Raw genomic sequence first — 27,238 nt, forward strand, 5'->3', positions numbered from 1 at the left:
GTAACCCTGAGAACTATCAATTGAAAGTTGCAACTAATAGGTGCCACTTCCAAAGTTACCCCCCCCCCCATATTAAGGTAGGAAGAAGTCAAAATGAGCAACAAGGAGAACAAACCTAGCGCTTGCAGAAAGTACCTGGTCTCCCTCCATGGGTCAAGGAGGCAACTGATGAAAGGCAAAGATGCAAATTCTGTCGCTTTTGCACTTGTGTGCAACATTGCATGTCAGTCTGTAAAAGGACAGAGCCTATGCCTTGATATCACAATGCACATTTTGGCATTTTGGCATCGTTGTGACTATTGCCAATATATATTTTTTTCAACTTTGCAATTGGCATTTCCTGGGGAATTCTTCATCCAAGTATTAACCAATCTTGTTTAGGTTTTTCAAGATCATCCAAAGTTGGGTAGGTTCTGCCACTAGCTGTCTTTTATATTAAGACAGATCAAAGTCAAGACAGTATTGTGTGTTCTGTATTCTAAAGTGGATACCTTCTCATTTTCTCAACATTTTTGATCAATACAATTTACCCCCAAAATTCAGAAGTTCTGCTGTGCTACTATTCATGGATGCATAACATCAGTTCTCTCCAAGATTACATGTTAGCTGTGTGACAACTCTGGAAGGGTAGAGATGGCGAAATATAGTATATGATTCTATTGCATCAGATAAAATGTTGCAGGACATGGTATCTTCTGGAGTAGAACCCCAGTCTTAAGGAGACAATAGTTGGGAAGTGAAAACGTTCTTACAACAATTTATTTTTCAGCAGAGATCTCTGCTACAAAAGTGCAAATCAGTCAGTTCCTACTTAATCACTGAATTACATGTACTCACTATAAATTGGTTCTCTTTCAAGAAGATACATTTTTGTTAATTTATAATTTTCAAATTGATATCAATATTCCCATGCAGCAAAGCATTTTCTCAGAGTATGTTTTTAAACATCTTTGACTTTTTTCTTTGGCAGAGAACTTCATCAGGATACTTAAGAAACATGGAAGCTCCGTGGATTTCTAAGTACCAATCTGCATGTTTTGCCTGAAAGGTGTCCATCTCTTCCATTCCTAAAAATACACATTTCCTTTGCTGCCCCCCAACTCCTTATTTTAAAGTTTTCACCCTTTCTAAGATGTAGATTCTGTTGTGAAAGGAAAATGAATTATTTGCCCTTGAATAAAATCAGTTTCAGTTATGACGATTTCAACATGATCCTGAAGTACCGCAGGAAACTCATCAGCTTTCTAAGTGAAGTACCAAGGACAGCTTCCTTTTCTGTAAGGCTACTTACTGTTCACAGAAACTAATTACAATTCAGATGGTGTCAATTTCATTATACCCAATCAATTCTCAAAGACAGAGAAAGAAAAGGGGGAGAAAGAAAGGAAAGAAAAAAAAAAACCCCTCACCTCTTAAAGGTCTTCATTCTCATCACTGCTGGTTGGAGCATGGTGTGAACAACAGTTCAGCGGGTTGTAGAAAGGTAGGGAGTAGATAAATGGATGCTACATACCTTCCTGCTAATAACCAAAAGGGGTAGTCCTTCCTCTAGATACAATTATTATTTTTACTTATTTCTCTGAATATATTAGCTGCCCAGCTCCAATTATGGGATGATGTGTCTCCCGAAAAGCATTCACACAAGGCAGGAAGCCAACTGTTAAGGGCCGCAGGGGACAATATAAATTTGCAGCCCCATGTATATGTAGCAAGAGGAATCTAGACATGTATTCCTTTATTAACAGAGTTGGAGAGCAGAATGAAACATTTTGAACAAGCAGAATTTCAGACATAAAAACAAAACCACTCGGCATATGGAAGTGACTACAGAATAGCCAAAGAAGTCTGCAAGTCTTTTTGCAAGGATACATAGCTGTCAGCCCAAGAAACTCAGCAGGATGATTCTGGAACAGTTCAGTTACTTTATTAGCTTACACCTACTAGACAGAATCTTGCCAGACTAACTCTAACCCCAATGAACGCAACTAAACACTCTAAATTCCTTAGGATGGTGCCAGTCTCTTCCTCTTGGCTTTCACATGCTCAGGCTGCAGGCAGAGAATGGGGTTGAGATTCTTCCCACTCTCCCCATGACCTTGGACCTCCTCACTCAAGTCTTCCATCACAGTAGCTTACTTAAAAACAGTGTTGTTGTTTTTTCCCCAAACTTGGCAACTTTAAGATGTGTGGCTGGGGAATTCTGGGAGTCCAAGTCCACACATCTTAAAGTTGCCAAGTTTGAAAAACACTGCTCAAAAAGATAAGGCCGCATTATGTTATGCCTCTGAAGCAAGCGAGTTCTGGCTAAACTGATCTAAAAAAGTACCTCAGGATCTTTCTCGTTCAGCTCACATGTACTTTATTTTATTCAGCAGTAAATCACACTGAGTACAGTAAGGCTTATTTCTACATAAATATAAACAGAATTTCAGCCTTATTTCTACAACATTTAAAAAAAAATCAGCCATATTTTTACAGGAGTGAATTTGAAAGACCTGGATAGGTTTGCACACACACAAACATTTGGAGATGAGGCTGAAAAGGAATGTTCTGCTTGAACCTCACTTAAGTTTAAGTGCATACCAAATAATATGATTATATGCTATTAAATTTTGACTTATGTACTCTGAGGGGGCTTTGTTTGCATTTTCTTTTCTCTCTCTTAAACAACAACAAGGCCTCTGGTGTGTCATCGTACTTGCGGTGATGCAGTGCTTTTTGTCCCTTCTATGTTCTCATGCCTAATCTTGGAAGGAAGGAAGGAAGGAAGGAAGGAAGGAAGGAAGGAAGGAAGGAAGGAAGGAAGGAAGGAAGGAAGGAAGGAAGGAAGGAAGGAAGGAAGGTCTTTATTCCCTGAGAAAAAAGCAGGAGAAAAATACACTATAAAGAATCCTGAAAATTCAGGGGTAGAATTTTCCTCAAATTAATTTTTGAAACCTGCATGCAAATACGAATGGTTAAAACATCTCTTACATTAGTGACATATGTATTTGTAAAATTACATTAATCACCACATATATTAGGAGATGTTTGGTTTATTTGTTTGTTGATTTTATATGGCTTCCCTACTCAAAAAAGTGAATCTGGGAAGCTTACAATTGGATAGAAGCAGAAGAACAAAGGAACGAAAAGCCAAACACAACACCCAGAACTGAAAAAGAGAATTGCACAATAACAGAATGAAAGGATAACAGAATAATTGAAGCCATTCCAAAGCCATCCCAAAAAACTCTTTCATTCCGGATGGCTTCCTCTCATGCTCTAGTGTAGTGCCTGTAACATATAGACATATATGTTTCTCTCATGCTCTAGTGTAGTGCCTGTAACATATAGACATATATAGACATATAGTGTCATATAGTGTAGTGCCTGTAACATATATAGTAACATATAGAAAAACAAAAGCTGCAAATGAAAACGGGTAAGAAATCCACATAGAGAGACATGCAAAATGTGGCAGAGACCTTTGGACATCTTGAAAAAACTGAGCAGGACCTGTTAATATTTGTATGGCAGACTGCCAAGAATACGGGGATAGACATACAAAGCACATATATATGCACACACTATAGCTATATATACACTATAGGTATATATATTAAATCACTCCAGATTTAATTCCCGAAAGTTACTTTGGAGTTGAACCATATTCTTGTGGGCAATTTATTAATATAGCTGAGGACCTTCCCAGGATTGCATGGCTACCCTCCCCAATCACTACATGATCCCAGGAAAAGACACAGCTGCTTTAAAGGGCTACAAACAGTACTAGGTTTTCATCTCTGTATACTTCAAAGCATTTGGGGGGGGGGTTAGATCTTAAATACTCTGTACCTGTAATATGTAAGTGTGTTCATACGTATCTACCAACCCATAGTGGACCGGCATGGTTAGATTATGATCCATAACCTTCAATTAAGAGCCTTCATCCTGCAGTGGACTGATTTTAATTAATAATATTCATGATGACAATGATGGTGATAATTTCATAGATATGCAGACACACACACACACACATATCCAGCAACCAAGCACCATTATGTCTGAAAAGGGCCTTCTTGTTTTTCCTAAGAGAAAGCTCATCTTAAGGACAATCCAAATATCCCAATCCTCTGCCAAAAAAAAAAGTCACAGGATGTGTTTCATTGAATAATCCACAATTGGATAGAGATACAGATCATATTAAGCAGTAAACCGTGGTTTACAAACCACAATGAATGGATTCATACAACCAACCAAAACTAAACTAATTATGTCTTTATACAAATGACATTATGACTTATGTGCAAATGCATTATCATAGGGTAATGCTATCAAGTTGGATCAAGCTCCTGGTTGGGCAGATGTCCTCCATCTTAGCCTGTCCCCAGTGACAATTCACTTTCATACAGCATAAAGCCACGTCCTAACATTCTACTAAAATGCCTTGTCACAAAGAAACATAAACAAGAAAGCTACAAAAAAGCATTGGATTCCATCCAGGTAAAGAAAGAAACAGACTGAAGACACAAAGCAGTCTTTGATAGTGCCACCTTATGAAAGCTCCTAAATGGATATTTACTGTATTGGTTGATGCAGTATTTCAATTGTCTTTTCAACTGATTGGATCCCGTAAGCTTATTGTATTCCACCTGTACCCCTGGGCCATCAATTTTCAAGCTCTCAGGAAACACAGCCACTGAAATGTAGGCATCTCATATGTAGTTATAGCCATCTATACCTCAAAAACAGGAATAGATTGAAATGACTACAGTTGTAACCTTCTCCAAGGTGCATGTATCGGATTGGGTGTGCGTTTGCATAAATCCATGTTTCTTGACATCAGCTTCAGTTCACTTCTAAAGAAGTTTAATTCTAGTCCCCACTGCCTTGCTTGTATTTTTCAAAGCCTGCAGCCATTACTGGGAAGAATCGATGATTTAAAAGAAAAAAAAAATCTGGTTTCCTAGCAATAGAATGCATGTATGTATGTCTTGAAGGGGGCTATTTAGAGTTGCATTGATATGCTTTCGCCTTCCTTGTGGTTTGTAGTGATTCCTTATTGGACAGAGGAGAAAATTAAATACCTAACACCAGCAACTGCTTACACAGGAGTAGGCTGCTTGTACCTACCCTACATTAAATAGCAAACAGCAGTAGTTTAATAGAATCCCTGATTCTAGCGCCTAAGCAGAGGGCATGGACAGGTGCAGTTGCCTTTGCTGATTAGTGATACTGAGATATATATCAGATGGTATGCCAACTTTAATTTTAGAGCTGTTTCTGGTTATTTTCACATTATTAAAGGGAACATCTGGGCTTATTAGAAGGTTTTCATAACGGTCAAATGCAAAGAGAAATGGATGCTTTCTGATTCTTCAGAAAAACCCAACTAGGGGTTTCATGCCCCTCAGGCATCTATCTCCGTAGCCTGTGGCTGCATTTAGACATTACACAAATCTACCTTTTCATTAACTGAGACTTAGTAAAAAAAAAAAAAATCAGCTGTAAAAAGGTGGTTAAGAGCTGCATGAGGTGTGGGTCCACAGGTTGACCAACACTTTGCTAAATCTAGGGCTAACAATCTGAGCTGCAAAGATTTGGAAAACCATTAAACTTTTCTATACTTCTTTGCTACCATGTACTGTAGTCATCTGGATTTTTGCAGCTCAAACCTTGTTGCCCCAGTTAAGCCATAACTCACGGTTTACAAGCCACAACGTTAAGCCAAATACAACATACTCTACAGCGGCTACCTATGAATTAGTCTGGGTTAATCAAATATTTAGACACATGGATGTAATTTTATTCTGACCACGCTTTCTCTGCTATGAGAAATACAAAAACATCATTACCTTTTGCACAGGGCTCACCAGCATGTCCTGCTTGCCATGGTGTGGAAACATCCCACTAACCATTTGCACCCATTAAGGGTGACCTTATAGCATCACCCCCAGCCCATAATCACCCCACTGCTGAGGTAGCCTGGACTTTTTCTAAGGAATTTCAGCATGAAAGTGGTGTTTCCCATTTATCCCAACAAGATTTCCCATGTGGACATTCTACAATAAATAGAGAAGATCTTTCAGAGGATGTGTTGAGCATTGGCTTTATTGTAAACCCCCCAGAGTCACCATGTGTGAGATGGGCAACCATGTAATATGTGAATTAATTGGCAACTTGCTTGGGGCCACTCCCTCCTGTCCAGGTGCAGGGCTCCATTCCTCCATGGCCATTTTTACTGTGATGGCAAGATAGACTTAACATCTTGCTTGCACCATCTTTTTCTTCTTCTTGGGGATTCAGACTGAATATGGGTTTTTCAGAAGATTAATATTCCCTTTAGTATGCAAAAATAGAGGTTCCATGGGACCTGCAGGGCAACTCTCTCCCCCCATTGTGGACAAATGCTTAGTTTCATTGTGGCATTTCTCCTAGGAGTTAGAAATTTGGGGGGGGGGGAGGCAGTGAAGTTCAATATTTCTATAGTTAGAATTTTTTTTTAAGATCATTACATGATTCCCAGCCTATGAAAAAAGAGAAGTGGCTATTCTAGCAGCACAGCTTCCCACTTTGAAATTGGCCAGTGGGGGTGAAGAAGCTGCTTTTTCCCAGTTCAGCCTTGGAGAAGGAGATGATGGGTGGAAAGGTAGATCGTCTGCTCTTCAGCTGAACATGAGGGTCTCTTAAGCTTTGAGGCTGTGATCTCAGTTTTTAACTCAGCTTTCCTTCTAACTGTTGGGGTAAATATGCAGGCAAGCTGTGTTTTAAGTGGTAGTCCCAAGATTTTGTTTTAAGCAGAGAAGCCAAGTTTCTAGGGATTGATCATATGGGAAGAGTAGGAACTTCTGATGAAAAAAAAATACTCAGAAATTGTTTCATTCCTTTATTGACTGTATTATCTTACATTTCCTTCATATTGGCTGCACCAACTGATTCTTCCCCTTATCCTTATTAGATACAGGCAACATGTCATCACATAGCTGCACTTGATACGTGGGAACTTTTAAAAAAAGTTGGTCTGAAAAAGATTGGTCCAGAATTTTCATGATGCCATTGTTGAATTATCAGCCTATAAATGTTCTTAGTTCATCTAGCTATCCTTGATGCCTCTAGCAACTAGTTAGGCCTTGATGGGGTTTGATTTTTAAGCAGGATCAGGTCTGGTTAGTACTTGGAGGGGAGACTACAGAATATGAGGCTGTAGACAAGCTGGGAATTGGAGAAACATTCCAGAAGAAGGCATTGTCAAACTAATTTCACATTGTTGTCAAGAAAATGACATAGATGAGCCTATTAAATCACCGGTATTTGAGCTTGACTTGAAGATCTTACCTTTATGAATTATTTCTTATAACATTGTGCAGTGGAAAAGCATATGAAAACTATCAAATAAGAGCTTACTTGCTGAGTTGTTCTTAGGAGAATTCCAGGTATATATATATGTGTGTGTGTGTTTCACAGATACCTGGTATCAAATTAAATATATCTAGGGCAGTACCTGAGTTCAGTCAGAGCTGAAATCTTATAAACAGCAGCTTAAGACTATCATTTCAAACTTGGTTGCATTACTAAATTTTCCTCCCATATACAACAACTAGCATGTTGGAGAGATTAAAAAGACCCTTGGGGGGAAAAAAATTAAAAGCTTTTGTAAAAGTATGCAAACCTTGGGAATAGTGGTTAAGATACATTAGGATCTAGGTGATCTATGGAAGCTCAGTGGATGACTTCAGTCTCACATACCTCCCAGGGCTATAGCTATAGAGAAAAATTGGAGGCGTGGGCTGTTTAAGCCATTATTAATTAGTAAAGAAAAGGTAGGTAAAATGAAGAGGAGTGGAATGGCAAGTCTCAAAATAGAATCTAGGTTTCTAGTTGACTATCTTGGTAGAACTCCCAGCAAGAATACTCCATATTGCAACTATTTATTTTACTATATTTTATTTTTGCAATTCCCAATAGTAAATTTTTAATATAAATATATACATGGCAATTTCCCTAATGGTTATGGGTGCCAATGACAGGAGCTTTAGGCAAATTAATACTCAGGGAATCAAACATCTGTTTCTCCTTCTGTCTTAATATTTTTCTTGTATCTGTAATACTAATCCAAAAAAATGTAACGTTCTAGGGCTTATGTGTACAGCAACTCTTCATTTTGTCAGAGTTTTTAGTTCTTGCTGTTGGGCAATTATTGACTCTATTTTGTTCCTCCTATTTGCTTTGTTCCACAAAAACAATGATCTTCACTGTGATCTCACTCTCATTAGAAATTTTATTTGCCACACTTTCACTCTAATAAGCCTATCTTAAATAACCCACGATTACAGGAGCAACCCTGAGTTTCTGAAGAAATGTAATCTGAAGTAAGGAAATGCTAGATGGCTGTTTCAGGGCCTGCAGGGTGTCTGCAAGGTGTGGTAAAGTCAAGATGGTAGCCACAACAGTGCAGTCAAAGCTGCACTTGGTTTTTATGTGCAGAGCTTCAACTGCACCGTCACGTATACTTTGACTCTTTTGACTGTACTCTGCAGACCCCCCAGAGTGGGTGAAATGTATTATCTCTGCATTTCAAAGGCAAAAGTAGAGATTTGGGGAGGAAGGGGCAAGGTTATAGCAATAAATAATGTGTTCTTGGAGTCTGTCTGGATAATTGTGACAGTCTAATATCATATGGTAGCAGAAAATCATTTCAAGCCAAGAATTTTGTTCAGACAGAAACCAAAAGTTTTAGCTTTTTGACAGAATTCCAGATCATGTTATGGCAAAGCATCATAGATAAGATCACGTATGATGGGTGAGCTAGTGAGGTGGCTCCGTTATGTTTAAAATCTGTCTTTTTTTTTTAAGTTGGTTTTTATATCTTTTAATGTATTTATTGACTGCTTATAGCCTTTCTGTACACCACCGAGAGCCGCTTGCTAGCGAGATGGGCAGCTGTATAAACTGTATCAATCAATCAATAATCATTAGGGCTTCAATGAAACTTTTAATGAATCATCTCCTTGAAACTCTTTTCACAAAGCAGTGTGCCCTCATGGTTTCTAACAGCAAAGAGACAAGATCATGCTTTACTCTGCTTTGTAGCCCCACTTAGCTCCCCCACAGATCCTGTGCTGAGAGACACCTTCTTCACAGCCTAGCTTGAAGTAGGTTAAGGCCACCCAAATGGTTTTGTTAAGACAAACAGGATGACCTTTTTGCTTTGGTTAAGCAAAACATCCTGCCTCCAAAGCTCAAATCTCTTCACTGAAGAAAGTCCACGTTGCTTCTCACAGGCTGTAAACCATTGTTTGCATATTAAGATCAGGGCTAAGACCTTAACCTAGTGGTGACCTAGAATTGTAACTAAAAAGAAGTTGGATCAGACTTGAAGGAAAGGGAAGGGGAAGGCCCCTTCCTCCCAGACACCTTTCCAGTGGCGATCTGGGCACAGTCCATTTTGTATCTCTCCAGGCTCTGAAAATACGAAGGGTGTCCATCTGTCAGGCACAGCCCAAGAACAACAATGAAACAGTCCAGTCTGGTACAGTTCCTTTATTTGCTTACACCTTATAGACAGAATCTTGCCAAACTAAATCTGTACTACAGCAACTAGTGGATATACCCTGGGAGATTCTAGGGAGTGGCTATTCTGAACCTCTTACTCTTCTCACGCTCCTCCTGCGGACTGTGTTGTCTTTTGCCTCCTCCCCCCTCCTGGAATGCACCCCCTCCTTCCTGATAGCCTTGATCTCCCACATCACTCTGCTCCTTGTAGATACATTCCATTGCACCATCTCCCATTCTGAAGGCAGATGAGAGGACAACCAGCAGCAAGGTAGCTGGACTCAGTTACAGTGGTGATGGGTGCACACTTGGAAGGCCTGAAAGACCAGGCTGGGGACAGATCATTCTACAGAAGCTCTGTCTATATTATGTGGTTGCTAAGAGTCAATACCAACATGATAGCAAATAATCAAGATACCTAAATGTTGAACACTTTAATCCTTGAAATGTGTTTTAACTTTGTGTATATAACATTAATTTAATTTTGTATTACACACATACATAGAAGTCATAGTAAGATGTATCCAGATGAAGGAAAATGGCTGGCAATAGCCACCCAGACTCATTGGGATCAGCAGCATACAAATTAAATAAATAAATAAATTTCTTTCCTGGAATGGAAAGTTGGAAGAGCGTAGCGGCAGGGGAATTGCCCAATGGAAGGACATGGCAGCCTGAGACTGGACTGGATTTTCTTAAGCCAGCAAGAACACAAGACAGGAACAGTTTAAAGGTACAGTGGAGATATGCCCTGAGAGCCTGAATGAACAGATAATATCAGTGTTTGGAGCTTATTTCATTTACTTCATAAATGAAGTCATCATAGAACTCCAGAAAGAACAGCTTGTTTCATGGGAGGGTGCTTTGCCACTCTAGACGCAGGGTGAAGACCCTCTGGGGAATTGAAGAAGCACATCAGCTAGAGAGGTTGGTTTAAACATGGCATTTGATGCATCCAATAGTCCTATTTGGCACTGGAAGCCAAGACCAGGGGGCAATTCATTCATTCATTCATTCATTCATTCATTCATTCATTCATTCATTCATTCATTCATTCATTCATTCCCTTTGAGTCAATATTGACTTGTGGCAACTGCTTAGACAAGTCCCTGCAGTTTTCTTGGCAAAGTTTTTTTCAGAAATGTTTTTCCATTGCCTCCTTCCCGGGGTTGAGAGAGAGTGACTGGTCGAAGGTCATCCAATTGGCTTTGTGCCTAGACAGGACTAGAACTCATCATCTCCTGGTTTCTAGCCTGGTGTCTTAACACCAAACTGGCTCTCTAAATCTTATCCTACCTCTTTCTTATTTCTCCCATGGTTTACCAGCTAGTTTGCCTTTTATCACCAGAAGCACCGCACCTACTACTGTCCTGCACAAGGTTTTCATTCCAACAATACCAATAGAGCCAATAACACAGAGATGCCCCTCATCCTTAGTTTAGCAGTTAGAAGCTGGAGAAGGGAGAGAGGAAACTCTTTTTTTGTCACAATTTTTTAAGTAGCTTGCTCTGCCCTGCTTGGTGGAAGGCAATTGTCACACCCTTTATCTTGCTATCATGATTTTGGTATTTACCCCAGAATCTAGATATGATGGGCTAAAATCTGCAGCTTCTGGGTCAAATCTGGAGATGGGATAACTCTGGCAAAAATGGCTAGCCTCAAGCAATTGACTAAATTGAAATCAAACCACATTTAAATTACTGCAATTTCAGAATCCAACCAGAGCTTCAGGTAGGGAATGTAGCAAGGGATAAGAAAGAATACCATATATGAATGTATGTATTTATGTATACATGCATGCATATACAGACACATAAACACACCATTTTTGCCCTGTGGTTAAGATTAATGTGGAAAGAAGAATAAACATCATGATGATGATGATGATGATGATGATGATGATGATTGGTCACATAGTCAGCCAGATGTTTAGACTGGATTTGGCATTTTTATCCACCTATCGAGTTCTTCACAAGGACCTGGGATGGGCAGATTTTGTTATTTGATGGTGTTAAAGGTATCGTCACAGGATGGAAGCTGTTCTAAGTAAAGCTGCCTTTTGCAATTGGCTGATGGTGATTTTGTCAATGCTGATGGTGTTGTTGTTATTATTTGAAAGATAAAATTCTGGAAACCTGGGTTGTTCAATTTGAGTGATCTTGTAAATGAGTGCTCTCCTATTTCTGTGCTGTTGTTCATTTGGCTAGCCTGGGATTTTATTTTGCCAGCGAGAAATGGCATATTTTCATCCAGACAGCTCATGGAGACAAAAGCTCCTGTACAAATTAGTTTGCTTAACACCACATACTCAACCAGATTATTGATTTAATCTATTTTCCAGATTTGCAGAATACATTGAACCATAAACTAACCAAACCACTTTTGGGATTAACACAACATAGTAAGCTACATCACAGTAAGCCATACTAACCCCCTTCCAAATTAACAAGAGAGAGCAAGTGGTGTGAATGAAGTTGCTAAATGACTTGATTGGGCAGTGTAAACATGCAGTGTAAAGTGAGCCAGTGCACATATTATATCAAAAGCAGAGATACCAACAGCTGAATACGCAGAATGTAGGTTGCCATAGTGCAAAATGCAATGCAAAATTAAAGGTAACCATGGGATAACAATTCACACATTCAACAGGGTTGAGTGATAGACTGGGACATCCATAGAGGGATTTTTTTTTTAAAAAGTAAAGATGATGATCACAATCATGTGATTGAATCCCTGCCCCTTTGTACATGTGTGCAATACTCAGCTACGTACAAAATGGGCAGGGCTTCAGTTCTGTGGTTGCAATGACCACTTCACTGTTTTGACACCCCATTCCATTCCGCAGAGGCTTCCTTGAACTTCACAGAAGTTAGAAGGTAAGTACCTTAAGCGAAGGCTGAGTTTAACTTTCTGAAATGCTATTTTTCACTGACCAAGATTTTCTATTCCTTGGTTGAATAATTCAAACAAGTACACCTACCCCAAATTACACCTGTAATTCAGCCTCAGGAAACGTTTCCACTTTTTTTGAAAAGCCCAGTGGGAGACTTAATTCTCACACAGCCAGTGAAAAGCAATCGGATAGCAAATCTGAAGGTTATAAAACAAAGGATAGAGGGAAACAGACCAGCAAGAGTGGGCCAAGTACTCCATTGTGCAGAGCAGGTAGGAAGACAAAATGCAAGACAGTTCTTTAAACAGGGTGGGTTCTTGAATCACGGTAGTTGCTGAAACCTTGATGATGGCTCCCTACTTTCTTCAATAAAGATTATTTATCTGTAGTCCTTGAGTTTCTTGTGAATATGCCTACGGGATTCATTCCTGCCTACGAGGTGAAACTTGATACCTAGAGATATTGCTATGAAGAATCACTTAGCAACGTTCAATAAAACCTTAAACAGTTTAATCAATGCATTCCCCATCCACCACATCGTTCAGTGGCTATGTTCACAAAACACACTTAACCTGATCACTGAATAAATCCATTCCTGAGATCACACAATACATTTTGCCATTATAGATAAGCAAATAGGATGGGTTTGCACAATATGCTTAACAAAGATGCATCTTCCAAGTTAATGCTAATGAAACCAATATTGTGCGGATGTTCCAAGTAGATTTTTAATGGACTTGATGAAATGCATTTTGTGAACACAGCCTAATTTCCTCTTTAAAAGACCAACATCATCTTTGCAAAATGTACACCTGGAAAAAGAATAATTATCAAACAATAAAAGTAATGCAAAAAGGCAATAAATAAGCTGTTAAGTTGAAATATTCAGTGGTGAATAAATTGATAAAAACACTGAGCTATATATAGCGATGCTTAAAAGTTTATGAATCCTTCTGAATTTTCAATACTGATGCATAAATATGACCTAAAGCACAATCTGTTCTCCACACAAGTCCTAAAACTAGATAAAGAAAACCCAATTAAACAAATGAATCAAAAATATTATAATTGTTCATTTAGTTATTGAAGAAAATGATCCAAAGCTACATACTTGTATGTATCAAAAGTATGTGAATCTTTGCTTTCAGTAACTGGTATGCCCCCAGCAATAACTGAAACTAAATGTTTCTGGTAACTGTCAATCAGTCCTGCAGATGGGCTTGGAGGAATTTTAGCCCATTCCTTGTTACACAACAACTTCAACTCAGGGATGTTGGTGGGCTGCCTCTCATGAAATGCCCGCTTCAGATCCTTCCACACTTCTATAGGATTAAGGTCAGGATTTTGACATGGCCATTCCAAAACATTAACTTTCTTCTGCTTTACCCATTCTTTGATTGTATGACTTGTGTGTTTTGAGGTGTTGTGTTGCTCCATGACCCGCTTTCTCTTGAGCTTCAGTTCATGGACAGATACTCTGACATTTTTCTGTAGAACTTAATGGTACAATTCAGAATTCATACTTCCATCAATGATGGGAAGAAGTCCTGGTCCAGAAGCAGCACAGCCGGCCCAAAGCATGATACCGTCACCACCATGTTTCACAGATGGGATAAAGTTGTTATGCTGAAATACAGTGTTTGCCTTTCACCATACATAACACTTTTCATTCAAGCCAAAAGTTCTATTCTGGTCTTATTGGTCTACAGTACATTCTCCCAATAGCCTTCTGGTATATCCATGTAGTCTTTTGCAAACTGTAGATGGGCAGCAATGTTCTTTTTGGAGAGTAGTAGCTTTCTCCTTGCAATCCTGCCCTTCACACCATTGTTGTTCAGTGTTCTGCTGATGGTGGTCTCATGAACACTGACATTCACCAATGTAAGAGAGGCCTTTAGTTCCCTAGATGTTACCCTGGGTTCTTTGAGACCTCCTGGAGTATTACATACCTTGCTTTTGGTGTGGTCATAGTCAACCACTCTGGGGGGTGGGGTAACAGTGTTGAATTGCGTCCATTTGTATGCAATCTGCCTGATAGTGGACTGGTGGAGTCCAAAATCTTTGGAAATAGTTGTTTAACCTTTTCCAGCCTTGTCAGCATCAAAAACTGTTTTTTGGAGTCCTCAGAAATCTCCTTGGTTTGGACCATGACACACTTCCACATATTTCTGTTGTGAAGATCAGACTTTGATAATGGATACCCAGAATTCTGTTCTTTAAATAAGGCAGGACCTCCCACACTCATACCTGATCATCATTCCATTGATTGAAACACCTGACTCAATAAATGAATGAACAAGTATAATGTTTTTGATTCATTTGTTTAATTCGGTTCTCTTTACCTACTTTTTAGTACCTGTATGGAGAACAGATCATGTTTGAGGTCATATTTATGCAGACATATTAAAAATTCAAAAGGCTTCACAAACTTTTAAACACCACTATACGACATCTACAAAAATATACAACAGGCCATTTCTATTGACAAATGATCTCACAATGTAAAAAAATCTCTATGTAGAAAATGAAACATTATCTAAAGCATAATAGACGAACAGTAGTCATATGTCATCCTCTACTGGTGATCATTTCTGTCCACAGATTTGGTTAGAAGTTTTGAAAATACCAATCTAGAACACCTTAAGCAAGGATTAAAAAGTGATGAGAAAAAGATATATCACTCAGAGAAAGAGACATATCATCAGGCTTTGGACCCAGCGTGGCTGTTAAGCCTTGCCTCTCCCCATTCTGAATTCCTTATTCTTAGCAAAAGATTCACACTCCAATCTACCTGTCAGGTGTTGCTGTAGGGATAAAATGAAAAATACCTCTGTAGAGGTATTTTTCCTCATTTTCCTTGAGCTCCCATAGAAAAGGTGAGAGATAAACACAGGAATAAATAAAACAAGATTTTTTGACAACTTCAACAAACTAAAAAGTAGAAATAAAACATATACCTGAAAATGTGTGCAAGATCTTTTGCTTTGATATCTTTAAGAATATCCTGAATGATGGGAGGATCGCTGGTTTCTGAAGATGTCGGTAAAGATGGGCATCGTGCATGTCCATAGTAGCCTATCAAAATCCCCAAAATAAACAAACTCATAGCAGTGCAAAATAGCTTAAATATCCAGCAAAAGCTGCAGCGATTGGTCTTTGGCATATGCCGTGTATGGTGGAAGACGTAATCTGGATCTTCCTGGAGCCTTTCAAACCTTCCTTTGGGAGATGCTGATGGCTGAATAGACTCCAAGTCAGTGTTTTGAGTACTCTCAGTTGGTTGATGGACTGCCCCATCCAAATTAAAATGGTCAAAGCCCAGCTCCTCCAATTCTTTCTCCATGTCCCATTCTAACTCCAGGGAAGTGGCTTGAAGGTCTTCATGATCTAAACACTGTGCATTCTGGTCTGCATGGACTTTTTGATAAGCCATTCTTTTACCTGGTATAAAAAGAACATTATATACCGTTATATATATATATATATATATTTATATATGTATAAAAATAATTATAAGGACTACAAACTATGATGAGAGCTTGAAGAAGCTGGGCATATTCAGGCTTGAAAAGAAAAGACCAAGGAAGGGTAGGATAACCATGTTCAAATGCCTGAAAAAATGGGAGAAAGGTCAAGATTGGATATAGAATAAGAAATTTACATTACAGGAAGGAGATTCTGGCTGAGGTTAGGAAAAAAACCTTCTTAATTAAAAGAGCAGTTTGTTTGTTTGTCTATTTATTTATCAGGTTTATACAGCTGTCCATCTCACAAACATGACTCTGGATATCATACAATAAAACAATCAGTTAAAACAACAATTAAAAACAAACACAAATATATTATTATAAATATTTATTTATTTATATATATTTATATATATATATATATACACACACACACACACACACACAGACACAATATAAATATATTATAAATATATTTATTATAAATAAATATAAATAAGACAAATATAAATACGTTAAATGGTGATATCAATTACTCAGAGATTTGCTGGCCTCCCTTAAGTGAATGTGTTTAAGCAGAGTGTTTGCACAGTCATTTGCTGAGATGATAATAATTTGGATTCCTGCATGGAACAGACTCTTAGAATAGGTGGCCTAAACTGACCCGTCCCACTCTAAAATTCTAAATGTCAATGACATATATTTCCTTTCATATATGGAATGTGAATGTAACCAATTATTTAAATGTTCCTTAATGTGCTGGTGGGATATAAGCCCAAAATTACTAAGAGATATGGAAGTATCAGGATCCTTTCCTAAATGAACAGATTTCATTTTTACAGAATTGCCAAACATTTAATTTATGATGTATATATCTGGAAAACCAAATTACTTTATTCTAACCATTTCCTAATTCAGATATCAACTAGTTCCCATCTGCTATTATTCTGGCCAACAATGTAATTCCATCTATTTATCTCAATTACTGAATCAACTTTTTTTTTCTTTCCTTCTCAATCCATTACCTTGGGTCTCACAGGATTTAAATTGTGAGCTTGTGAATGAAACGAGAAATGCGCCTTTGAAACGAGTTTGGTTCCTTGTGAATACCTGAACATATCCATGAAATGTTCTTGGCAGCAGAATTGAAGCAGTTTGCAACTGCCTTCTTCCAGAATCCTTCTCCAATATCCCAGTCCCAGTTTTTCCAAATTCTTACAGCCCTGGGATGTCCTGCTGTCTCATATCTAATCAGATCTATTCCTGATCAGCTTTTGGGGCATCAGTCAAAGTCACTAAATGATGCCACTAGCAGTGGTCAACCTGAAAGTAGGGACTGTGCAATCATGGAATCATTATTTTTTGCTTGGCACTCTGTTTTTGAAAAGAAACGAGGGAGGAGGAGGAGGAGGAGGAGGAGGAGGAGGAGGAGGAGGAGGAGGAGGAGGAGGAGGAGAACTGTACTGATAATAAGAGAAATAAAACACATACATTCTATTAGGGCATTGACAAAGTAAGAAACAGTGGCTTATGTCAGAAATTTCAGGGTGACATTCCTTTCTCTTCAATTCCTCAATGAAATGCTTCCTTCTGGATATAATGTTTTATTTTTCATCTGCATATAAATATCTAGTTCTTCCTGACTGATCAATCTACCTGGAATTTATTCTACAGATCTGATTTTGTGGGTTTATATATTTTTTTTCTCCTTCTTTCATCGGCCTCCCATTTTAAATGAATCAAAATCATGGCTCAGTTGGTATTCTTAGCAAAAATGGTTTCTTTAATGGCAAAGTGTAAGGGGTGGCCCTTTCAGCCTATTTCTACCTTAACCGACATGCCCTCAAAGTAGAACTCTGACCTCTAATCTAAACATTCAAAGTCAATTCTCTACAAATCATATCTAAACTGACTTCAGGGATGAGACTTCGTTCTCATTCATACTTCGACAATAGAGATTCCATCACATAAGCAGTGGCAATTTAACGCTTTTCAAACAGCAGACAGACCCATCAATTAGAATGAAATGCAGATACAGATATTAACTCCTCAAAGTGACGGTTATCTGAATGACACCTGCATTACAGCCTCCTCCTCTTTCTTGTAACATATTAATAAATTTTCTTCATCTAAGATCCATCTTTCAGATAGCTTCACATATTGGATAAACCTACTTAGATGCCGCAGCGCAGAAAGGGAGAGAATACTCTTCTCTGAACAGTGGGGAAAGGACGTCAAAATATAAACAGAGCCCACTAACCAACAGGAAGGGGGAAAAAGCATCAGAAAGCATCTGACTTTATACAGCACCTAATTGGCAAATCCTAATTCTTTACAAAGGATTAGTTATTTCCAAATCCTCAGCCCTAAATGCATGTGCGTGCACAGACACACACACACACACACACACACACAAAACAGACATACAGCAAGATAATAACCATTTCAGGTCTAAAGTGGCTTGTAACCACATTCGTCCATTTCATTTGTTCTCCTGTGCAGTTGTCACTCCAATAAATGATCCAGTAAACACTTTAAACATTTGGGCTCAACTGGAGCTAGGGGAAATCTGCCCCAAATTCATTATCAAAATGTGTTTAGCTTGCCTGGAAATCGATATGAATGTTTCAACAGGGTTTGTCTCACCTTTGCCTTTGGTTGACATTTATTGGCAACAGCATATGAAGGGACCTCCTCTGAGAAATGCTGGAACTTATGACTTTGTTTTACTTTTTCCACTATATCTACACATTTTCTCTGAATTGGACCCTCTAGTTTCACACTAGTGACCACTTTAAGCAAAATTTACTGCAACGTTTTGCATACGCCGTTGCCACAATGACTTGAGATACGGCTTCTATCAACTCAGAGCAGGGAAATACAAAAGTCACATTCACCGAACGTTGGGGGTCAGGTAGAAGACTATGCATCTGTTCCTGCCCATATTCACAACAGGGACACCTGGCAAGGCTGATATGCCCTATGATCTTGTAGATGAGAGTTTCCCAAATGCAGTTCCACAGGTTTTTAAGCCAAAAATAAAGCAATAAGCCCCTTTTGAGGCCCTCAAATGAAGAAGACCAGCTGCAACTATACTCTACAATGGAATGGTACAAAGAAATGATCCCTGTACTGTTGGTTTTTATAGAGAAAAAGTGAAAGTGAAGAAATGTGCATGTACATGAGTGCATGTGGAGAAATTGGAGGGCACAATGCCCAAGCATATGAGGGTCTTTTTTTTTTTTTTTTTTTTGCTCCCTTGAAGGCTTCTTCCTCAGGGTTCCTTCACCCTGACAGTGCTACTGGTGAAAAGAATGAGAAGTTGTTAGGATCAGCTCCATCTTACATACTGAGAGAAGAAGGAACAAATGTGGTGGGACTGTGGTTAAGCCCATCATAAGCATTACTTTGTCCAAGATTGACACGCTAACACATTATCCTCCGGGAAATTTAATTCTTGGGGGGTGGGACACTAAATGACCCGAGACTTGACCATTTGAAGGAGCATTTCTGCTCATACTCATATATCACTCTAAGTCTGACTAGGACATTCATCTGTCCTGTGTATAGTGGAAACTGGATGGATAGGCATTTTTCTAGTATACTTCCCAGATTATGCAATTCCCTAATGTTGGGGTTTCCTTTTCTCTTTGCACATCTATGTGGAAGGTGAAGACCATTTTTTGAACATCTTTCATAAAACTGAAAGTTTATCGTTCTTGGTAGTTTAAGATTTACCATTCTTTTCCGTTGTTCCCTCTGCGTTGGGAGGGGTGGTCATTGTTAGGCTGAATCTTATGAAAACACTGATTTCTATTATGACTGTTAAACTGGTCTGGGACCTGTTTAGCGTTGAATTTATTAAAAAAAAAAAGATTTTCTATTTTGCAGTGTGTACATGCTTAAAAGTTCATACTATAGTAGATGCAAGCAGACATGGAAACTTCTAAAATGCCTCCTTTATCAGAGCCAGAAGTAGAAGTCAGCATTCCATAACAGTTGCCTTCAGACCTCCACACATTAAATAGAAAGCAACATGTCAGATCAAATGCTGTTAATGTCGATATTAAATGAAACTAAATAAATAAACATAAACTAGCAGAGTCCAAGTGTGGTGCATTTATGACAGCTTTAAGGAAAATTTCAGGCAGTAGGATGCATGCAAATCATCTTATCCATGCAAACATCTCATAAAATTTATATAAAATTCTATGAAATTGTTGTTAACCTGAATGGGTATGTTATGGTAACCATGTCACCAACTAATTAACTTTACCAATTGTGTCTTTGTATATTTTTGACCACTGTAATAAAGTATTAGTAATCCAAATTAGTTCCTACAGACATTTAAGCAGTAGACAGATATGGATTTTCTTAATTTTGATTTTCTTAGCTTTGAATAGTGAACCAAATTGAGACATCAACTGCTTGCATTTTCCGAAGCTCATGTATCTGAATGTGTGGCATTTGTTCACCATGATATAATAACTTTCTGAATGTATTCAAGAGTGTGCCGACTCATGTAGGTACAACAGGTTGCTATGACAACTGCTGGTGGTGAAACCTAGAGTATTTATTTTCACAATGTATATGCAGACATATACCTACCCCCCTAAATGATTGCTTCTCCCCTATTGGGAGATAGATAGATAGATAGATAGATAGATAGATAGATAGATAGATAGATAGATACTTCTGTATTCTGTGGATGCCCATAATTTTCAGGAATGTCATCGGAGAAAGCTGATAGTCACATTTAGATAGCTTTGTATATCAATTTTAGAAATGGATTTGGCTGTATCAAAGAGATACTCATGACCACCTAATGCAAATTTTCCATTTATTCATGCTTTTTCAAATACTTTAGCTTCATTCCGTTCTTGATTCCCACCATATATTTTTTTAAAGCTTTCTTTTAATTCAGTCCATCCAGAAAGGAAATCATGTGCAGAGCCCAATGAAAAGATGCATGATGTGGTCTTGACAGGAAGGAGAGATAATGCAAACACTAGTAGCTGAAATCCAAAGTATCAAGGTCAGTGCTGCATTTCAAACACTTGGCTCTATTGTAGTCACATTATATATTTCTGTACCACTAATCTCACTTCCACCTCTTCACAGCTTTCTGTCATTGTTTTGCCAATTCACCTCATATTTAACAACCTTCTCAATTTCTAAATCCCTCAGCTACTAAAATCTGCCCCATATAATTCAGTGGAAGTGTTACTAATGACATAAAAGATAATGTAATCTAAAGGATGTGCCCAAGGGTTGACATATTGTAGTGACAATAAAGTTACCCAATGAATCACAGTGATGGTTTAGTGAGAAGTTAGTCAAAGCAGCCAAGGAACAATTCACAGTTGTTTTCTGAAATGAATATATTCCCAAGGACATCTCAAAACTTGTTCTCCCCTTTTCCATGAATACTCAAGTGAATCTGCACAAAACAGTCAACAACTGGGAAGGAACTGGTGGGACAATGTAGGATCAAAGGTCACATAAACACAAGGGCACTTGGAGATCATCCATATCACAATCCATTTTTAAAACTTTCTGGGACTGTTCCATTGCTCTACTTTTCCATATGTTCATTTATTGAGTTAAAAATGCACAGATTAATGCAGAAATAGGATGAAACAGATGTATGAAGAGCATATGCAAAAATAGACTGACAGTCCAGAAATGGACTGATCTGTTGATCCCTAAGGCATTGCATGGTCAGGAAGGAGAATAGACATGGTTGCCGTGTGATATTTAATGGTGTTTCTGCCTGCCATCATGATTAGTACCACTATATATGAGGAAGTATAACAAAGATGGGAATATTGCCATTCTTGAGGTTCCTCAAGCAAAAGGAAGCTGAACAGCATAGTAGCCAGACTTCAGAAAATAACTCCTTTCACAAAGAAATGCCATTGTGTTGAACACAAATCAACATCTTGTTGAACATAATTATTAGGTACAAATCATTTAAAGAAGCACATCAGTTGCAGTGCCAATGTGACCAAAATGCCAATCTTTGAAGCGCCAAGGGCCCCAAAGGTTCAGAACAGCCACTTCATGAGTTTCCCAGGTCATCTGAACATCAATGTATATATATGTGCATGCCCAAAATATATTTTAACAAGACTGTTGTCATTGCTTTGTCAACAACAGTAGTGGAAGCATCTGTCATGCATGCACACACATGTGTAGACCATCTGAGAAAGACCTCAAAATGCTTGAATTGCAATTTCAGAAAGCCACATCAAAGCTTTGAGAAGATATACACATTCTGCATCTCAAAGAGTGGTGCTTCATCTAAAGTACTTCATTAATTTTCTGGCATAACAGTCAAGCCATATTTTAATAATCTGGAAACTTGTGATGACTGAGTTTGCAAGAGTCCATAAACTATTGCAAAGAAAAGCAGTTTTTTCTTTCCTCTTCTTTTTAACTCTTAAAAAAAAAACTTATTAAAATAGCTACACTAATAATCGGAGTAGAAATGAACATAGTCAATCAGCCAACAGTCCATATAGTATCAAAGATAGCCTGATTCTCTTCAATATTTCTGAGAAGATTCTTTACATCAACACAATGTCATTCACCACTGCAATACCCTGACCTTCAGCTTATTAAACTCCACTTGTAGAAACAAAGCAAATTAACAGCAGTCTAAATAGGGAATCAGAACTAGATATGGTGAAAAGGTTCTTCCCCCACAGATAGAGTTTATTTTCCATAAAGAATACAGTTATCATTAAAGTAATTTCATCCAAAGCTGTCAGTGTTTGTATAAGCTGTGTTTTCCTCTGGTACACATTCAGATTAAACGGGAATAATGCCCCCTACCTCTTACAATATACTCTTAGCTTTTGAAAATAGCTACACAAAACCATGTTGTAACTATGACTGGAAAAATCAAGGATGAGTGGTGAGTTTCATTCATCTTCCCATCCCCATTAATCATTGCTCCCAAATTAAAATCAAGGTGGTCCATTCAATTCATAGAGATCTAAACTGAATGAGCCAAGTACCTCTGAGATATAATTTCTCTGTGAAAAGTTGATTGAAAGTGAGAGAAACTCTCTTATGCTTACTATCTGTTATCTTCAGATACTGCTGACATTGTCTTAGAATGATCTCATTGGTCACCATAAGGAGGAGGATGCAGGACTGTAAGACCCTGGATCTGAAAGAGACTTCTTGTTTTTTGTCTTTTGTTTTTATTATTTTGCTTTGTTTTTTGTTTTTTTGACCTACCAAGTTAGGAGAACAGGACATGTCACAGGAGAAATTTGTTGCAGAAGTAAAGGAATGCTCTATCACCTTCCTGATCTGAGTTCCCAATGAAATAATGGGCTCAAATATGTTTTTTCACCTTCTAGATTTTAACAAAAAGATTAGACATCCAACAATGGCCACTATATTGGCTAAAATACCCTTACAGGTGATTCACAAATGAACAGACTATGGAATTCACAACTCCTGGTTATATGGAAGTAGCAGTCCTTCTCTTACCAAAGTAGTTTCTTTCCAAAGTAGGGCAATGGAACCGTGGAAAAAAGAAAGAACATGACTTCTCCCATACACTAGTAATGATTTTTTTAGGGTCAAGCAGTATCTCATTATTGAGAAAATTAGTCCTGATGGGTGACTTTTGTATATGTGCAATCTCTGCTTTATATTTTAGTTGACATCAACCTAGCAAGTTAGAACCATGGTATGACCAACAAATGGCAGAATAGATGTGAGGGCAATCTGGCTGTGACATCTGTCACCCCATTGAGCTAGCTGGCTAGGTGGTTGGGCCCTTCCTCCCTAACAACTCTGTGTGCATCTCTCTTCATGCTGAAGGCTTGGTGGAAAAAGATGACCATTCCAGATACAAAGAGTATACCATTTTTTGGTCAAGAATAGACATATATTCTTTGGTCAAGAATAGACATATATAGGTGTCCATCCTCCACCTCACAACAAGCTCAAGATAACATAATATTTTAGGTTCCATGGCTCTATTTTTAATCGAATGCATAACTTCAATATTACTGTCACAGTAATCTTTAGTTAAGCATCTCTATCAGATTTTTTTCTTGAAAGGCTGATTTTTGTTATGCTTGTGTTATATTCTATCCTCCTGAATCTATCCTGGGCCATTGCTCCAGCATTTTATTGGCTTTTGGGAAATGATTCTTACAATCTGTTGTATGTGTGCTTATGAACTGCTGACCCTAAGCCAGGTTTGTGCAATCTTGCTGGTTGCCTTGAGGGCTATAGCCAACTTTGCATAGTATATGAAGGAATACATTCTAATAGTAGTTCTGGGCAGGGCTGATTTGGGGAGGCTAGATGGGAGGTGTAAGAGGTGAGTGGATACATTAAGCATCTGAATGATAAACCATTTGCTCTTTAAAGCACCCCGAACATAAAAAAAGGGGGGGATTATTTTTTATCCACTCTGGGCCTCAAAAGGAATATCAGTTGGCTATATTGTTTTATACTCCTGCTCTAAGCTCAGTCCTCCCCCCCCCCCAATGAAACAGTCCTCATCTCTATTTCCCCCCACTTCAAGTCTAGCCATTACTGATTGAAACACATTTGTTTGGGTCTCATAGCATTGAAGCAATCTCATCAGATGACAGTGGAGCGGAGGAAGAAACACAATGAGTGACATCAAAATAACAATTGCCAGAGGAAAAATACAAGTACAACTGGAATTTTTAAGGTCTTTTAATGGGGAAAAAAAAAAAAAAACTATCTCCCCAATATAGGGGCAATCATGGGGGGAAGGGGTTTCAAAAAAGTGAAAATATTATCTGTATGTATGTAAAAGTGGAGGACCTTTGATTACTTAATTACAGATACCATCTTGACTTTTTTGACACACACACCAAAGACAAGCCTTAGCATCTGAAGCTAAATAAATGCCCTCTCTGCTTCTTATTTCCATTCTCCTCACCATTAAAATGTTCAACTAAGGCCTCTGTTCCACACAGCAATTAACTGCAAAATGACATTTCATTTTTCAAGATCTGTATTTTCCCACCCACACATGTAGATATGTACACTGAGAGGCACAATACTTTCAATTTAGGTGACACTTTCATAGTTCCTATTAGACAAATGCATCCAGAAATTAAAAATGACAAAGGGAAAATTATACATTGAAGTATTTTAAATAACCATCAAAGGCAGTGACAAGCTTTCTTGCTTAAAATGTTGGGTGATAGAAGAGGAAGAGAGAGAAGAAACAGACTAACAATCATGTTTAGTGGCCTTGGCATAAAACATTTATTCCCATTAGTGGGAATTGGTAGTCCCCAAGCTAGAGACCTGTGTATCTGAACCGTGTTAATCATCTGGTATCAACATGCATACTCTGGAGACAACAGCCAAGTGTACGGGTACAGAAAAGGCAACAGACGGGCAGCTTGCTAAAACCACTCTGTACTTGACTTGTAACATTAACAAGTGCATTAACTGAGGTGGATTCCTTAACCTTTGAGAGCATCCTTTATTTTGTTAATAAGCTAGCACACTCTACGACTCATGTACAACAGCAATATAGGCTTGCTGTATTGTAAAAATCCTTCCTTCCTTCCTTCCTTCCTTCCTTCCTTCCTTCCTTCCTTCCTTCCTTCCTTCCTTCCTTCCTTCCTTCCTTCCTTCCTCCCTCCCTCCCTCCCTCCCTCTTTCTTTCTTTCTTTCTTTCTTTCTTTCTTTCTTTCTTTCTTTCTTTCTTTCTTTCCTATCCAGTCAGAACCAATTCTGAGCTGTGTACAGTTCCCACCTCCTGACCTCCATAACTCAGATTAAAATAAAGACAAAGTCCATATAAATCCATAAAAATCACATATAAATATAACAAGCAATCAGCTACACCTTAAAACTTTCCATTCTTAGAGGAACCAGTCCCCAAGGCCTATTGGAACAACCAAGTCTTTATACACTTCAACACACACACACACACACACACAGAAAGGAGTCATTTTGATATCTGGGGGAAAGGGGAGTGACAGGAAAGGCCTGCGTCTCCGGCTTCTGCAGATGGCAATCCCTGTGCCTAACCTTCTCAATCTTATTCGGTTGGCAGTTGTTATCAAGAGTCTATTGCAGATATTCCCACCCTGAATCATGAAGGGCCTTAATGGTGACAACTAACACCTTCAATTGCACCCAGAAATCAGCTTGTATTTATTTCCCCTTAACATGGCTCTCTGAAACTCAGTGATCTTCCTTTGTCCACACAAACATTCCAACAGAGATTAAATGGCAAAGGCTCCATTTTTAAGCCTGTTTGCTTTTTCTCATACAAGAATATGTTGAGCCTTTAGCACAACAAGAAAATTGTTCCTTTTTGTTGTATGCTATCCAGCTTTCCAAAAGGTGGTCTATTTAGCAAGGTCTGCAATACAAGGATAGAACTTGACAGCAAGACCTAACACGGCTAGCAAAAATGAAGGTAGTTGTAATCTAAATGGCAGTTCATGGATTTTCCTATCGGCAGACATGGATTGTGGGTTTGGGAGGTTCATAGTATTAGTATTCATTAAAAAATTAATCCCATTTGGAAGTATGCAATAAAGCTTAAATGAAGCAACACATTTCTAACAAGTGCTATAGCTGCTATAGCTATAACAACATTTGCTGATCTCAAAAAGCTAAGCAGGGTTAATATTTGAGTGGGGGACCACTGAGAAAACATTGGGCTATAGGCTAGACTAGAAAACTGAAAAGAACATCCTGAAAGAAGACAATGGCAAGCCACTTCTGAACCGTTATTAAGAAAACTACATCTCCGTGAAGGTATCAGGAATTGTGCTGGTCCGCTAGAGGAAAAACATTACAGTCCCTCCTTGCAAACTCTTCTCTATCCCCATAGCTTAGAGCAGTGTTTCTCAACCTTGACAACTTTAAAATGTGTGGACTTCAACTCATGCTGGCTGGGGAATTTTGGGAGTTGAAATCCACACATCTTAAAGTTGCCAAGGTTGAGAAACCCTGGCTTAGAAGCAAGATAGATCAAGGATCATCTTCATTTAAATCCTAGCTGTGTGTTGCATTCTACATCTACATGCATTCTATATACATCTGTCGCCAACATTGTCTACCTTCCAAAAAGAGCTGAAGACTGAGCTTTTCCAGAGGACATTTGGAGCGTGATGCCATATATTGTGTTTGGGTTTTTTTTGTCTTAGTTTTGTGTCTTTTTATTTTATTGTATTTGTTTTGCTTGTGGGCCACCATGAGTCCTGTGATTGTGGCAGTATACAAATTTGATAGACAAGTAAATAATTCTGAAACCCTAGCAAGAGAGTATGCAGCACCTCTTTTCCCTTTCAAAGATCCCAGGCTCAACCTT

At 38.4% G+C, this 27,238-nt stretch overlaps 1 protein-coding gene across 2 annotated transcripts in view; it reads right to left on the minus strand.

The window, feature by feature from the left end:
• The window catches only part of NAALADL2 (N-acetylated alpha-linked acidic dipeptidase like 2), a 774,686-nt gene that overhangs the window by 371,034 nt on the left and 376,414 nt on the right, over positions 1 to 27,238 (minus strand). For both annotated transcript variants that reach the window (XM_088131936.1, XM_088131935.1), the window contains one exon: positions 15,382 to 15,865. In XM_088131936.1, the coding sequence (XP_087988062.1) occupies positions 15,382 to 15,857 (476 nt within the window). In that variant the 5' untranslated portion in view covers positions 15,858 to 15,865. The remainder of the gene's footprint in view (positions 1 to 15,381; positions 15,866 to 27,238) is intronic.

The sequence above is a fragment of the Python bivittatus genome, unplaced genomic scaffold (genome assembly GCF_059951505.1).
Source record: "Python bivittatus isolate LINGU-HERP-01145 unplaced genomic scaffold, Pbiv_v1 ctg000980_np1212, whole genome shotgun sequence".
NCBI lineage: Eukaryota > Metazoa > Chordata > Lepidosauria > Squamata > Pythonidae > Python > Python bivittatus.